This window comes from Mus caroli, unplaced genomic scaffold (assembly GCF_978045245.1).
Source record: "Mus caroli unplaced genomic scaffold, Mus_caroli_1 scaffold_8, whole genome shotgun sequence".
In the NCBI taxonomy this organism is placed as follows: domain Eukaryota; kingdom Metazoa; phylum Chordata; class Mammalia; order Rodentia; family Muridae; genus Mus; species Mus caroli.
The window spans coordinates 65,129,020-65,144,915 of NW_028227263.1; the positions used below are offsets into that span (position 1 = coordinate 65,129,020).

At 46.6% G+C, this 15,896-nt stretch overlaps 1 protein-coding gene across 2 annotated transcripts in view; it reads right to left on the reverse strand.

Annotated features, from left to right (window-relative positions):
- Nucleotides 1-5,959: 5,959 nt before the first annotated feature.
- Whamm (WASP homolog associated with actin, golgi membranes and microtubules) overlaps nt 5,960-15,896 on the reverse strand; it is a 35,865-nt gene continuing 25,928 nt past the window's right edge. Inside the window, exons 6-10 of one of the 2 annotated variants that reach the window (XM_021168583.3) lie at nt 14,511-14,698; nt 11,279-11,365; nt 11,026-11,121; nt 8,703-9,174; nt 5,960-6,914 (exon numbers count right to left, since the gene is read on the reverse strand). In XM_021168583.3, the coding sequence (XP_021024242.1) occupies nt 6,622-6,914; nt 8,703-9,174; nt 11,026-11,121; nt 11,279-11,365; nt 14,511-14,698 (1,136 nt within the window). In that variant the 3' untranslated portion in view covers nt 5,960-6,621. Of the gene's footprint in view, nt 6,915-8,702; nt 9,189-11,025; nt 11,122-11,278; nt 11,366-14,510; nt 14,699-15,896 lie in introns of those variants that run through there. The other variant, XM_085841594.1, reaches the window with a different exon arrangement.

The window sequence follows — 15,896 nt, forward strand, 5'->3', positions numbered from 1 at the left end:
TAAAGGTAATTTTTTCATTGTGGTTATTGCTATAAATGAGATCTTTTCCAACAGTTTACAGTTATGTAGGTATAACACTGCTTTGTTAATGAAAATTCTTCCCCCTTAGATTTCTATTTGAGGACATCAAATAAATGTTACATAAATTTAGACAGAAAAACAACTGTAGAAAATCAAAATCTCCTATAATTAAAATTCCTTCTATCCAAGATACTCAACAATTATGTAAAGCTCTCTCTCTCTCTCTCTCTCTCTCTCTCTCTCTCTCTCTCTCTCTTTCGCTCTGCCCCTCCCCCCTCACACACACACACACACACAGTGTTTTATCATTTTGACAGTTTGATACAGCCCCTCCGCCATGCGCATTCTTTCCTTGGAGAAGATCTTGCCCATCAGGAAGCATCACTCGATCTACCTCATTTTTATCCGTGTAAAAGAGTGTGTCTGCACACAAGTCCATTTCATTGTGTCCAGCCAGTCACTGATTTCTTTTTATCCTAATCCTTTTGGTTTGAATTTCATTTGCCTTCCTAGTAGGCGATATCCTTGATTAGTGATGATCATATTTCCCGATTTTTCTCTGGCTTGCCTTCCCACACTGACCAGACCTTCTGTAACAGTGACAGAGTTGTCATCTATGACTGTGCTGGTCTTAAACATGCATCTCCACGTACCTTCCCCTTGGTGAGGATATTTTTAGTGTCTGTACAGAAGTACACATGTGACTCTTGCTTGTATATTCAAGTCATACTCTTGTGTCTCTAGTTTCCTGACAATTTTACAAGCAAGGGGTATTGGGATTTTAGGAAATGAATTTTTAACATCTGTCAAGCTGTTGGAATGATTTTCTCTATCATGACTTACGATGAGTTGGTATGGTTAAGCCCTTCCCTCTTTTTCTCCGAACCCTGATGTAGTTGCAGTGCGTTACTCTTTTAATATACACCTTATGAAGTTAACAGTGGTTACTCCGGATTGGTCGGTCTTTGGTACATTTTCACTTTGTCTGACTTATTTGTGCTTTCAGATTTTTCTACAAAAGTTGCCTATTACTTGTATAATAAAATCAAGAGCTTTACACGAGAAACGATTCTTCTTGATTTCAGCGGTTCCTTTTATTTTGGAATTTCCTATCTTATTAATAAGATGAATAATTGTGATTTTTTTTTTCTGCTGTCTTTGTCCGGTGTTTTTATGTGAACTTCCTTTAAAATATATCTTGGGCCACTTTCTATCTCTTTTTCTATGCCCTGGAATAGTTCAAATACTATTCAGAACTCCTTGCTCTCTGAAGTTTTTATAACCTGTATAAAACTGTCCAAGTCTAGTGCCTTTTAAAGAAATAATCCTTCAATAATTTAAGAAAGTTTTCCATATTCCTTGGTCTCTTCAAAGTTTCCTCTCATTCTGTAAGACTTTTGACAATTTAACTTTTACTAAATGATGATGTCGTCCAGGTTTTCGGGGTATGTTGACGTAGGATTGTATTATTTCCCCTTAGTGTTGTATGTCTCTGCTTCCCATTTTTATTCTGATTATTTTTTCAATAATTAGTCCATTTTTATTTGTCTTTTCAAAAAAACAGCTTTGGGATTTCTATGTCTATTTACAGATTTATCATTTTATGATTGTTGTTTTTCCCTTGGCATTTCTCCAGCTTCCCACATTACAGGCCATGCTGACTTCCTGCGCAGAGACAGGGTAGCTCCCGCTGTAGGCCTGTGACCTTTACTCTGAATATATCTGTACCCCATAAATGTTTATATATGATATGATTGTCATAAATAACGTATCCCTTCAGACTGGAGTTTATCTTTTACTGAGGAGATAGTTTAAATTATACTTTTAGACTTCCTGATCGTTTGTCTTTGTTGCTGTTGTTTTTAACTTTGTTACAGACTCTGCTTTATCGCCTGTTGTCAAGGAGGGTACGGCTTGTACAACTTGTGCATTTTGGAGTTCATTAACATTTTGTTGAGACCTAATAAATTTTTAGTTTTAATAAGATACCCAGGAAGTTGTAGAAGGTATATTCTTTGAAAGCAACAATATTTGATCTATGTATATTAATTCGATCTTACTAAATATACTATTATGGACTTTACATTTTATTTTCTTAATTCATTAAAGACTAAGAAAGGCGTGTTCCCATGGCCACTCTCTGTCAGCCCTTCTGCTATGTGCCTAACACCTTCTCCTTCTGTATCTGTTTGCCATAGAAAATGACCCTTTTATATGTAAGGGAAATTGTTTTCCTAAAGACCTGTGTTGGTTGGGTTTACCTGGCTTTGTTGTAATTGTAGAAATACACGCTCCGGCTCAGTGTAATCTCTGTGCTTTTAAGCTGACAGGAGCCTTTGGGAAGTCTTTTGTGTCTCAAGATGTTTTGGAAATACATGATGCCCTCTAGAAGTCCTTCTGGAGCTACCCAGGGGGCGGTCTGGGTGGAGGCCCCCTCACTTTGGGGCTTCTTTTGAGCTTGTTAAACATCTTTCTGTTTAGGGGCAGCCGCTTACACAGGGATGCTTACCGGATGGAGGGCTACCCCACAGCTTGCTGTGTTTCTGCCACACTATGCCTCCTTGCCCTGCATATGCAGTTTTCTTGTGGAGGGACTAGCTTTCTGAGAGAGGCAGTGAGAATGGATGCCTGTTGCCTGGATACAGGAGAAAAAAAGCCAACCTCAGAGATACAGCCCACTAGAGCAGACCTTTCCAGAAGAATTTCAACGGGCTCTGCAGGCAGCGGAGTCTGCACCAGGCACTGAAGCACCTTTCCCCAAATGTGTGGGAGGTGTGGCTCCCAGCCCTCGCTCAGGAATAGAAGACATATGACCTGTTGTGCCTTCATTTTCTATTTTAAGGCCTGTTGTACCAGGCTCATGAAATTCTAGGTTTGGTCTTTCTCCCAAGGTGTGTCTTTGATGGTCTGGGAAGGGCTTCAGGAGTGAGGGTGCATGGGAGGAAGCACAGGTATGCAGCAGGCCTTTAGATCAGCTGATGCACACTGTTTCCCAAGTTTCTCCCTCCTCGTCTTAGCTGACCTCTGACTATTCCTTTACTTCTCCTGGTTTGTGTTTATTGGGTCCTGATGCTCTGTCCAAGATCTTTGCCCTAAGGTCTTTCCTTCTCAGCAGCCTGGAGGAAAGCCATTTTCAAAGACCCAAGCCATTTTCAAAGACCTTCTGCACTTTGCATACTGCCTTGAGGGTGTTCACACTGCCCCACCTACATTCCAAGGTTGGCTCTTCCTAGGGCTTCACATGAGATGCAGGCCTGTGTTTAGCACATCTCCTCTCTCCCATGGCTGCTGTGGTCTCACCATCCCTGCCTGCTTGATGGTCCCCTCTCTCCATAATCTCCATTTCCTGGCTGCTCTTACACAAAGCTGCTAGTTTACAAAACCCTGAGTAAATCAGCTTCCAGACCCAGTTCTTCTACCCCATAAGCTCATGCTGGAAGGCCTGGATGCTGCATTTTCTCTGTGTCCTTTATTCATGCAGCTCCCGAATCTTGGAATGCTCTGTGCAATCCACAGGCTAAAGGTCCTGTGAAATCCAACCACTCCCGTGGGCTTCTTACCCTCTGAATAATGCTTACCATATATAATAGGAGTTTGTTTTGAGTATCCCAGGCTGGTCTTGACCTCCATCCTCTCACTTTTGTGGGTCGAGTTACTATTCTTTTAGTATTAATCCTCTATGTTTTTGTAAGGTGGCCCTCACATATCACAACCTGTGTGGAGGCCAGAGGACAGCTTGCAGCAGTTGCTCCTTTCCTACCGTAAATCCGAGAGTGAGGAGAAAAGAACAAATCCATGACTATCCAGTTAAAGCCAGATGTATCAGGGGTGCGTGTGAGACTGGTCAGCCCTATGCTTCACTCTAAGTCTGGGTTTGAGAGAGCAGCGATTGCCCTGCTCTTGAGGTCCTTTTTGTAGGAAATAGAAGGTGTTCACAGGGGGGGGGTGGCAAGAGTTGGCTGTTACACCTCATTGGAAAGATACCACAAGAGGGAAGGAACAAGGCAGATAATATGTAACATAATGTAATATAATGGAAATGGGGGCGAGAGTTTAGTGTAGGTTGAAAGCCATGCAGTTTACGTCAGATTTAAGAAACAGGAACTTAATGACAAATAGGAACCTTAATTTGGAAATAAGGAAACTTAACACAGGCACTTATTCTTTTAACTACAAACAGAAACTTTAACCTGCACAGGACACACAGAAACTTCCTTTTCAGTGTCTGCACTGCAAACAGAACCCCTAACCTGCAGTACATTTTCCCTGCTTTGGTCTCACACATGTGGCTCCAGGGATGAGCTCGGGTTGACAAGCTTGGTGGCATGCGTCTTTATCCACTGAGCCATCTAACCTGGCCTCATGTTAAAACTTAATGTGTATGTTTGTATATGTGCCTGTGTGAACTTATGTGCATCATGTGCATACAAGTGTCCACGGACGCCAGAGAGCGTGTCAGATCCCCTGGAGCTAGACTGACAGCAGGTTGTGAGCCGCGCAATCCAGGTCATCTGCATCAACAGGTGCTCTTCCTCCCTGAGCATCTGTAGGGGCTCAGATGTTAGAGCTTGTTAGGACGGCCTCAGCCGCTGCTCTCTGGGTCATCAGCCCACTTCAGAAGGGCTTCCTAGAGCAAGGCCTCCACGGACTGCCTGGCAATCTGTCTTCTACCTGTGACTATTAAAAAGCAAAGGGGCTTATAGGAGGTTACCTGTATGATCTGGACAGATCCTGTGTACGCAGTCTGCTCTGGCAGAGTTCAGAGGATGCCACCAGTGTGCACGGTCACCCCAGGACCAGACTCCATATCCCCAGTCCAACCAGCTGGTTAGAAAGCAGGGTCCCACTAGTCTATTCACTTATCTTTGAACTGGGTTTTGCCTGTCCTAGGCTTGCCTAGGGCTTATGACATAGCCAGGGATGGTGTAGAACTCTGGACCCTTCCAGTGCTACAATCATAGGTATGCACCAGTAAGCCTGGCAGTATGCCAGGCTAGGAATGAAATTCAGGGCTTCATGTGTGTTAGGCAAGCACTCTACCAACTAAGCAATTCCAGTCACTTAAGCTTCAGAGCAAGACTATGTGGGACAAAGGCAAGCAGTGTGGGGACTGGGTTCAGACCTGCAGTGGAGCAGGGTGCTGCCCAGGGGCAGCAGCCAGTTCTCCAGGAGTCAGGATCAGGCAGCAGGGCTGGCCCTCACCTTATATATCAAGCCTCAGTGCTTTGGAAACCACTGGGAGTTCAAGGGGTACACTGTGCCCTCCACGGTCCTGAATCCCAGAGGTCAGAGGATGGGTTACTTGAGGGCCTGGCTGAAGGGCAGGAAAGGGACGTGAGTGAGAGAAGGTTCTAGAAGTTTGCAGTACTAAAACACCATCGAATCAGGAACTTTGGGAGAACTCGTTTGTGACACAAGTGTCACTTTTTGAAAGCTTCTCAAAGCGTTTGGCAAAAGCAAGCTAAGAGTTAATCCAAAGCTGATGTAGCTTCCCGGCACCGTGTAATACTGAAATTGTAATACAGAATGGGAGCAAAAAGCCAACTGAAAGATGAGCAGTGCCCTGCGCAACTGTGATTTGTCTGGCCTTTCAAATACCAAATTCAGTCCAGAGGAGCAGGAGGCCTAAAGGCGACCAAAGACACCCCTGAACCTGTGAGAGAGCAGGTGCAGAGGCAGTGAGAGCCACTGCATGTTCCCCATACCAGATATCAGAGCCAGGCTGGCAAAGAGGGGCCTTCAGCAGTGTGAGCCTAGGGCCTCCTGACAGGTGGCAGACCCATGCAGCCTGACAGTGGTCACACTGACGGATCTCCAGCCAGCCACAGAGGCTGCTCCAAGCGCAGCTGCTGAAAGCCTCAGACCTCTCCATCATGCCAGGTTGGTACTGGCCAGATGGAATGCACAAGAAATGGAAGGCCTCTGGAAACGAGAAATGTGGGTTCATTTAGTTTAATAGGGATCCAAGATTGAGGGTTAGGGTTAATAGTTAAAGGAACAGAGGTGGGGACGGTGTGAGCAGTGACCAGGCTGCTACGTAGTGGTCCCTCTCCATCCCTGACTTAGCATGAGTGAAGAGAGTCTCAGGAGACCAGTTCCTGAGGTAAGCGATGCCGTTAGTGCCCTTAACACCAGCTCAACTGGAATCCTGGGACATTTCAACTCCCCCCAGGCAGGAAGAGCTTTGCTTTCAGTGGGTCAGAGACCATTTCCTCATAATGCAGATGCACTATAAATATTGTTTATTATGAGTTTCTGTGTTCAATACACAAAATAAAATTTAAATATTTAAGGTAATTCTGGGAATATATACAATTTATTCTGATTATTGCTAAAATCATGTTTACATTCAAGCCTTGAAGTCTGAGGAGCCAGTGTTTATACATGGAAGCATGCTGTCTCATGTGTACCTCAGGGCTGTCCCTGCAGGGTCAGTGACCCTAGAGTGGACAAAGTCCTGTCCCCATGTCCAGCCTAGCCCGCAGTGGGTGTTGTGTGGCAGTCAGCACACCTTCACTGACCTCCCCGTGTTGCAGCTTCTCAGGGCCTCGCTGACCTAGGGTTGTGGGCCTGCCTGCATCTGTCGGCTGGAGAGCCAGCCTAGTGGTCCCACTCAGTGGGGCTCGGCTCATCATTGTCCTCCTCTGAGTCGGCAGAAACTTTCTTGATTCTCTCCAGGGCTTCTCTGATGCTCCTCTCCAGGTCGCTGGTACTCTTCTTGCCGGGATCCACACCTTGGCCCATGTGGACTTTCTTCAGCCGCACGCCCTGTCTGATGGCAGCCAGAACTTGTTCATTGACTGAGGTGCCAGGACGGGGCAAGGTGGGCGTTTCTACTTTCCGGAGAGAGGCTTTGCCCTGCCGGAGAGAGGCCAGCACTTCATCCATAGAGCCTGAAATTAGAGAGCAAGTATGATGAAGATCCAAGCCTCCAGAAAACACACCAGTTCATGCCGTGATCTAACTGAAACATGCATGCTGCAGTGAAGTCCTAACAGTGCACAGATCAGCTCTCAGGGCACACTCCCCATTTCAGTCAGGACAACTGGACAGCTGAGGGTTTAATCCTACTTACTGCCTACTTGTTCAAACCCACTATAAGTTACAGACCACAGCCATACCCATCTTCTGCTCTCATGACTTAGGACCCCTCGGAGTTAAGGAAGAGTTAAGGAAGCCTGCGCTGGAACAATCTGACCCACAGGGCAAGACTAAGCTCCCTCTAAATTCTATCTCCTCCATTTTCTTTCCCACTAAAAAACATCTTGAACGTTCATCCCACATTCCTCTACTTCAGTCTTGGCGATTAGTCAGTGATGCCTCACTCTGAGCTCAGCTGAGCAGGTTTCTATATACAGGGAGGCTTAAAGTCGTCCACTTTATCAGCGTCTCAGTGAGGCTGATGAGAGGCACCAACACATTTCCTGCAGTGTGTCTAATGCCACCCACCTTACCTGAGGTGCCTAAGGGCTCTATTTTTGAAGGTGTGAAATGCTGTCAAAACACAAATTAGCTCAGAGTTCCAAGACACTGGGGAGAAGCTATTTTTCAAAAACTCTGGCACCCTGAGACCATGAGGCAGGTGAAACCTTTCGTCACCTGCCAGACACAGGAGCATGAATAAAGCTACCAACTTTGACATCTGCCAGGTGAGCCTTTAGGATTAACGTTTATTTCTAGCTAGGGACCGAGGCACTGGCTATGGCTAACAATGTGTGTTCTGTCCTGGACTGGAGAGCTCACCTAATCCCCTTGGAGAACTGATCGGGTAAACCCCATGATCCAGAATTCTAGTTCACACTTCCTTACTCCCCAGTACCATAGAGCCCCCAAAACTGTGTGTATCCAAGCTACGCTGAGTATAGCTGAGTATACTTCACACCCACCTGCCCATATCTAAACTCTAATCAAGGCAGACAAAAGAGCACTCTATTCAAACCCTACAGGTGGGCTGCTTGCCACCTGAGCCTTTAGGAATTTTCCTTCACACCCTGTTCTGGATACACTGAAGCCCCAAACTCAGAATAAGCAGAGGGCTCAATGAACCAAAGCCAGCAGGAACTGTTCCACAGGCTTCACACTCATCCCTAGCCCTGTAACTATGTTCTAGGTGGAGCAACTCAGCCAAAGCCCAGCAATTTGCCAGGGCTTATCCAAGACAATCTTCTCCAAAGCAGTAGGCATTGAGTCTTGGCAGGTTCACGATAGTTTCCCCCAAAAGTCAATGTCTAAAGCCATAGTTAGAATTATGCATGTGAACTGTGGCCTTTGCTAAGCAAATACTTGATAGTATTCAGTGTGAAAAGGTGGCCCACTTTTCTGATATTCTCCATTAACTCCAACACTCAGTTCTGAGAATGCCTCGGATGCAACAGTACCAGTCACAGCTGTACTGAGGAACGCTGGGAGAGCTCTCATCCATGCTGAAGTCCCGGGAAGGAGATCTTTACCAGCTTCAGGGGTTGCACCACATGGTCAGCAAATGCACAGACATGTGGTTTCAGGCTGACAGCATTTGTCAAACTCAATCTTGCCCATACTAATTGCAATAGGAGATTACTAACAAGACAACAAATGGTGGCATACTCTGAGACTGAGAAATTCTGAAGACTCTAAATTGAAACTGAGAGATTTCTTCAACAGCTTAAGAACCCAGAGTGAGCAGAACTGCAGTGGATTACCTGGACCCTGGAAACCCTCCTGGCAATCACATGGTCTCCCAGCAGATGGGTCACACGCTAGTGGGAGTGGCCGGTCCTCTGTTGCCAAAGTCCTGAGCCCTAAATTCTGATGAGTGGTACCTTGAAAAGAGGACAGAGCAGGGGGGAGAGGAGGAGGAGGGGGAGGAGGAAGGGGAGGAGGAGGTGGTGGCTGTGGTGGCTGTGACAGATCTTCACTGGATCCGGAGAGTGTCTGGTCACTAACAGGTACAAAAGCCTGGACAGGGACACTGCCACAGGGGTCTTGATGCTCAGGGGGTCTCACACTGGCTTCAGGTAAGGGAACAGCACTTCCGGTTTTGCTGGAGGCAGGATGAGCTGTCTTGTGGTGGTGAGCCGTTGAGAGCCTCTTCTGAGAGCGCCCACCTGACAGGTTTGACACCATGGACTTTGAACAAGTTGTTTTCAGTGCAGACTGATGAGCCGGGCACTTCTAAGGATGAAAAGCTAGTGAGAGATTGGCCACAATGCAGGCTGTCAATTGGTGCAACTCTGCAAACACATCTATAAACCAACACTGCCCCGAGCACGGGCGTGCTAACCCACGCGCGCCTCCCTCCTGGCCGCCAACACAGGCCGATGCTCCTGAGCCTGCTTCAGGAGTGCAAGGCCCACTTACTGCCCAGCAGCAGCAGAGTGCTGCCCTAGCACCTTGCAACCACCCTGGGCCAGAGTGAAGCACTGCTTAAAAAACAAAAACCCAAAGCAAAAGCCCACATTTATATTTGATTTTGGGGGGTAAACTTGTCTAAACCTGCCAACACTCAGAACCTACTGCTCTGACCAAGTGGCCATGCGGCATTTCCTGTGTAACAAATGACGATGAAAGGGGACGCTTAGATGAAAATGTTCACCGTAATATTTTGGAGAGAGGACAGTGAGACCATCATCCCAGCAGGGCACTGTGGTTGTACTTACAGGCCACTGTCCTCCTTGGTGACATTTTAGACATTACAAAGAAAAAGGAAGCTAGGTGGGTCCCTCAGAGTACCTGTGCAGAGAGCCCTTCTCCAACCCCCAGGATGCACACAGAAAGCCATGTTGGTGGCAGGTGCCTGTGACCCCAGAGCTGGGGTAGAGCCACACGGAGCCCTTGTCTCAAAAAACAAGGTGGAAAGCTTCTGAAAGACACCGAGGCTGTCCTCTGACCCCACACCAAGGCTGTCCTCTGACCCCACACCAAGGCTGTCCTCTGACCCCACACCAAGGCTGTCCTCTGACCCCACACCAAGGCTGTCCTCTGACCCCACACCAAGGCTGTCCTCTGACCCCACACCAAGGCTGTCCTCTGACCCCACACCGAGGCTGTCCTCTGACCCCCACACCCGAGGCTGTCCTCTGACCCCACATCGAGGCTGTCCTCTGACCCCACACCCGAGGCTGTCCTCTGACCCCCACACCCGAGGCTGTCCTCTGACCCCACACCAAGGCTGTCCTCTGACCCCACACCGAGGCTGTCCTCTGACCCCACACCCGAGGCTGTCCTCTGACCCCCACACCCGAGGCTGTCCTCTGACCCCACACCCGAGGCTGTCCTCTGACCCCACAGATGTGTGCCTAAACATACACATGAAAAATGAAAGGAAAGAAAAGCCATCTATCAGCAGCAGCTAAAAGCCATTCAGAAAGGAGAGCAGGAACCCAACCAAGTATGTTTCAATGTCGTCAATAGCAGTATGGTGGCACACACTCGGACAGCAGTTGGGGTTGACCCAGGAGGATTGAGTCCTGGGCTGCCCATTTTGCATGAGCAGGGCCCCCACATGCTCACGCATCTGAATGCTTTGTGCCCAGTTAAGGGGCTGTTTAGGAAGGATTAGGTGTAGTCCCGTTGGAGGAAGTATGTCACTGGGGGTAGGCTTTGAAGTTTCAAAAAGCCCAAGTCAGGCCCGGTCTCCAACCCTGCCTGCTGCTTATGGATCAAATGCAGGCTGCTGCTCAGTGCTATGCCTGCCGCCGCCACGCTCTGACACGGTAATAATGAACTAACCCCCAGACTGCACGCAAGCCCTCACAAACGCTTTCTTGGTCGTGGTAGCTCTTCCCGGAACAGGATGGTAAGTACTGGGCTGCATCTCCAGACCCTGCGCCAGTCACAGAAGAGGCAGCAGCAATGCTTCATATTGTAGCTTTTAAAGTGTGATGCTCCCAACTGATGCTTCCATCAGTAATAGCATTTTTAAAATTCTCTGCTATGTGTTCGTAATGTGTTACACTCTTTCTAGGGTGGGTGAGCCTCATGTATTTCCAGATAAACGTGGTGAGTGGCATCTCTAGAACTTACCTCCTTATATGCTCTTAGCCGCTCAAGGGTTTTCTGGCGTTCATGGTCTATCCATTCTTTTTTCTTTTGTTCTTCCTCTTTTACTTTGTCTCTCTTCTATATGTAAACAAACACATCCTTGTAAAATGCCCATAATTCCACTTATGAATGTAGTCACAAGGAAAGGAGAACCACCGTCACCTGTCCTGACTGTGTAGTTTCCACAGGCTAGCCCACTGTCACACCACAACCACGAATTGTTCCAGGTGCTCACCATTTGAATGCTGTGGTGCTGGTGAAGGCGTCTCACACTTTGTTTGGCCTGCTGCAGTCTGAGCTGATGATTTTCTCGGCAGTGATCCTGGTGGGAGAATTTCAGGCACACACATGGGCTGTTAGTAAGACACGGGCTGGAGTAGAGTTGAAAGCATTGCACTGTGGCTAATATGTAAGGTGGTCAGTTCCAGTGAGGGCCAACGAGAAGTCCCCCTCCACAGTCTTTTGACAAGGGCCGCCCACAGGTGCCATTTGTTCCCAATGGAGTGTGTTGAGATGAAATGTCTCAACCTTCTTTTTTATTACACTTAGTTATGTTGGTGGGGGAGCACACACACGTGCCACAGCACAGGCAGAGGTCAGAGAACAACCTGCTGAAGTCAGTTGTCTCCTTCTATCACATGGGTCCTGGGGCTGGAACTCAGGTCAGCACTGCAGCCGTCTCAGGGCACCACAAGCCATTCTAATGTGATTGTGTAGACCCATGTCTTCATATATTATAAATACTAGCTATATTTCCAAACACATCTGCAAAACCATAGCCCACCTAGAAACACTTGGGAAGATTATGTTAAAAACTGTGCTTCCCTATGCTAACCACTTACAATAATGCTTCACATTCGGGGGCGGGAGGACACAGTACGGATACTAACATTCACTGACTATATGTTCAGCCTGACGATGCTATTTTACCCTCGTCTTAATCATGAGATTAGTATCATTAGATTATCTTCCTAACAAGTAAAAAAACCTTGCAGGTGCTGAGGACAGCTTAGTAGTTAGGAGAGAGTCACTGTTCCAGAACTAAGGAAGCAAATGAGAAGATGGAGGGGGGCTCACTGGTTAAGACTAGAATCAGTGAACGTCTTTAGTCCTAGTACTCAGGAGGCAGAGGCAGGCACATCTCTGAGTTTGAGGCCAGTCTGGTTTTTGAGTTCCCTGTCTAAAAAAAAAAAAAAAAAGAAGCACTGGCTGCTCTTCCAGAGGACCTGGGTTCAATTCCCAGCACACACATGGCAGCTCACAACCACAGCAGGAGACCTGACACCCTCATACAGATATGCTCACAGGCAAAACAATGTACATGAAATAAATTGTTTTTAAGAAAAGAAAGCAAATTAGTTTCACTGTGCTTTGTTTTTGCATATTTTTGCCTTATTAGTCTTTTGTTTGTTTTGATTTTCACTTTTCAGTTTTGTTTTTTTAAGACAGGAAGGACGAAGTTGGGTGGGTAAGGGGATGGGAAGAGTGTGGGAGGCGCTGGGGAGGGAAAACATGACCAGTATATGTGTATGAAAACATGGCCAGTATACAGTGTATGAAAACAATCTGCAACAAGAAAGATCTGATTTCTTTTTTTGTTTCACTAAATGTAAAGTATGGAGTAAGATGAACACTGCATCTGTGGCCAGCTTTATTTAATCCATAATTTAGAATAAAATGATATTCTGTGCTAGTTTCTCCAGTTTTTACTTGTGACACCAGGGATTGAAAGGAGAATCCTTTATATGCCAGTCAAGTTTCTACTGCTAAACTACACCCGCAGCCATCTCCTAAACTGGAAGCCGTGTCTCCGTAAGCTGCCCAGGCTGCCTTGACCCTGCCCCAGCCTCTCAAGTAGCTGGGATTCCAGCCTGGACATTAGCATCACACCCAGCTCCCTTCTTGTTTATTTTTATCTATTAAGTATGTGTGGGCACACTTCTTTCTTGAGAGTCTGTGGGCACACTTCTCTCTTGAGAGTCTGTGGGCACACTTCTCTATGAAGAGTCTGTGGGCACACTTCTCTATGAAGAGTCTGTGGGCACACTTCTCTCTTGAGAGTCTGTGGGCACACTTCTCTCTTGAGAGTCTGTGGGCACACTTCTCTATGAAGGGTCTGTGGGCACAGTTCTCTATGAAGGGTCTGTGGGCACACTTCTCTATGAAGGGTCTGTGGGCACACTTCTCTATGAAGAGTCTGTGGGCACACTTCTCTATGAAGAGTCTGTGGGCACACTTCTCTCTTGAGAGTCTGTGGGCACACTTCTCTCTTGAGAGTCTGTGGGCACACTTCTCTCTTGAGAGTCTGTGGGCACACTTCTCTATGAAGAGTCTGTGGGCACACTTCTCTCTTGAGAGTCTGTGGGCACACTTCTCTATGAAGAGTCTGTGGGCACACTTCTCTCTTGAGAGTCTGTGGGCACACTTCTCTATGAAGAGTCTGTGGGCACACTTCTCTATGAAGAGTCTGTGGGCACACTTCTCTATGAAGAGTCTGTGGGCACACTTCTCTCTTGAGAGTCTGTGGGCACACTTCTCTATGAAGAGTCTGTGGGCACACTTCTCTATGAAGAGTCTGTGGGCACACTTCTCTATGAAGAGTCTGTGGGCACACTTCTCTATGAAGGGTCTGTGGGCACAGTTCTCTATGAAGGGTCTGTGGGCACACTTCTCTATGAAGAGTCTGTGGGCACACTTCTCTATGAAGAGTCTGTGGGCACACTTCTCTATGAAGGGTCTGTGGGCACACTTCTCTATGAAGAGTCTGTGGGCACACTTCTCTATGAAGAGTCTGTGGGCACACTTCTCTATGAAGAGTCTGTGGGCACACTTCTCTCTTGAGAGTCTGTGGGCACAGTTCTCTATGAAGAGTCTGTGGGCACACTTCTCTCTTGAGAGTCTGTGGGCACACTTCTCTATGAAGAGTCTGTGGGCACACTTCTCTATGAAGAGTCTGTGGGCACACTTCTCTCTTGAGAGTCTGTGGGCACACTTCTCTCTTGAGAGTCTGTGGGCACACTTCTCTATGAAGGGTCTGTGGGCACAGTTCTCTATGAAGGGTCTGTGGGCACAGTTCTCTATGAAGGGTCTGTGGGCGGGCACACTTCTCTTTAAGCATGTGTAGTCCGAGGAAGACCTCTCCCATCATGGTTTTGGAGACTGAAGTGAGGCTGTCTATCAGGCTTGTGCCCTGTGCACTTTATGGGATGAACATCTCATGGCCCCTACTCTTATTTTGATGATAAAAGTACTATGCATTCTATGAACAATTACTGAATGAACTAATTAAAATCTAGACATTAAGGCAAACACTTCATCTTGAAAGAAACCTAACTTTTTAGCATTTTAATAAAACATTTAGCTCTAGCCATTGAGATCATAAAGAACATTAATCACTATGTGGGGAAACCCCTTAACCTTGTATTAAAAATGAAAGCCGAGGCAGAGGGAGGCGGCTCACTAGGTACCTTTCTGTTCCTGAGGAGGGCTCTCCTGGAGCAGATGCGGCCCCGCTGAGCCTCCAGCCGCTGGCACTGCTGGCTGAGTGCTCTCAGCTCTCTGTTGTCACCAAGGTGCAGTTCCAGGTCAGGAGCCAGGCTCTGCAGCTCCTCAGGGCTCTCACACGGGTCGTAGTAGGTCACTTCAGCCTGCTTCTCTAGAAAGAGTCATGATTTTCTTAGGCATGTTTACTTTAAGAAATAATTAAAAGACTGCCTTTAAATGTAAAGAAAGGCTGCTAATTACACCATGTAGGGGAAAACAGTATTAACATTACATACACACATTTATTACATAGCTGCACAAAGTAACAATGTTTCTCTCAAAACATGTTCCATGTGCTAGGAACAGCATTTTAATGGCCACATAGTATTCACTAGCTCAGACATTCTCAGAATGCCCCAGTGATCTGTTCTGTCTGATTCATGGTGTGTGTGTGTGTGTGTGTGTGTGTGAGAGAGAGAGAGAGAGAGAGAGAGAGAGAGAGAGAGAGAGAGAGAGCAGGGGTTCTTTACACCTACTACCTAACACAACTGCCCCAACACAGCACAGTCTCACCAATATTTACTCTTGATTACATATTAATTTTCAAAAACACATGCTTGTAACAATCCCAAACCCTGCAAAAGCACTCAGAATAACAAGTTTTCTATCTCTTTCCCAAACCTGAGTCTCAAAGGAAAACATCCTCCTTCCAGATTAACTTTTTAAAAATAAAAGTTTCCCCTAAATGTATAAAGTGTTCACAACTGAAAAGAGCTACGAAGGCTTTGTATACCAGAATTAAACCAAATGCTGAGGCCCTGCGTGAGAGCCATGAACTGGGGGGTTTGGGAAAGAGACTGACAGGGTGGAGAGACCTACCATGATCTTGGGTGAGAAGGCTCAAAACTGCAAGACGACAACTGTCCCCCAGTAATCTCTAATTATACAATCCCAATCAAAGTTCCAGGGAGGTTTGTTTATTTAAAAGCTGCCAATGTGATTCTAAAGTTCATCTGGAAGAATAAAGAAGTGAGAAAGTCAGAGAACATGGAGAAGCAGGTAACAGGAGAGCAGGGGCTAGCACAGGTATTACAGGTGTGAAGCCTATGGAGCCCAGACCAGGAGACCTCACAAGTAAGTGTAAGAGGACCCTCAGCCCACACCACTGGTGCTGGCTCTGAGTCTGAGAAGCAGCAGGAGACTATTTTTTTAAATCAGCGATTGAGACCAATTTGAGGAGAAAAGTTTTAATTTTATCATAAGTATGACCAACAATTGAATAAAATCTTTAAAGTAGGAAATATTCTTAAAATAGAAGATAGATATGACATGATTTTTTTCCCCAGCTGCAGAATCTAGATACAATATAG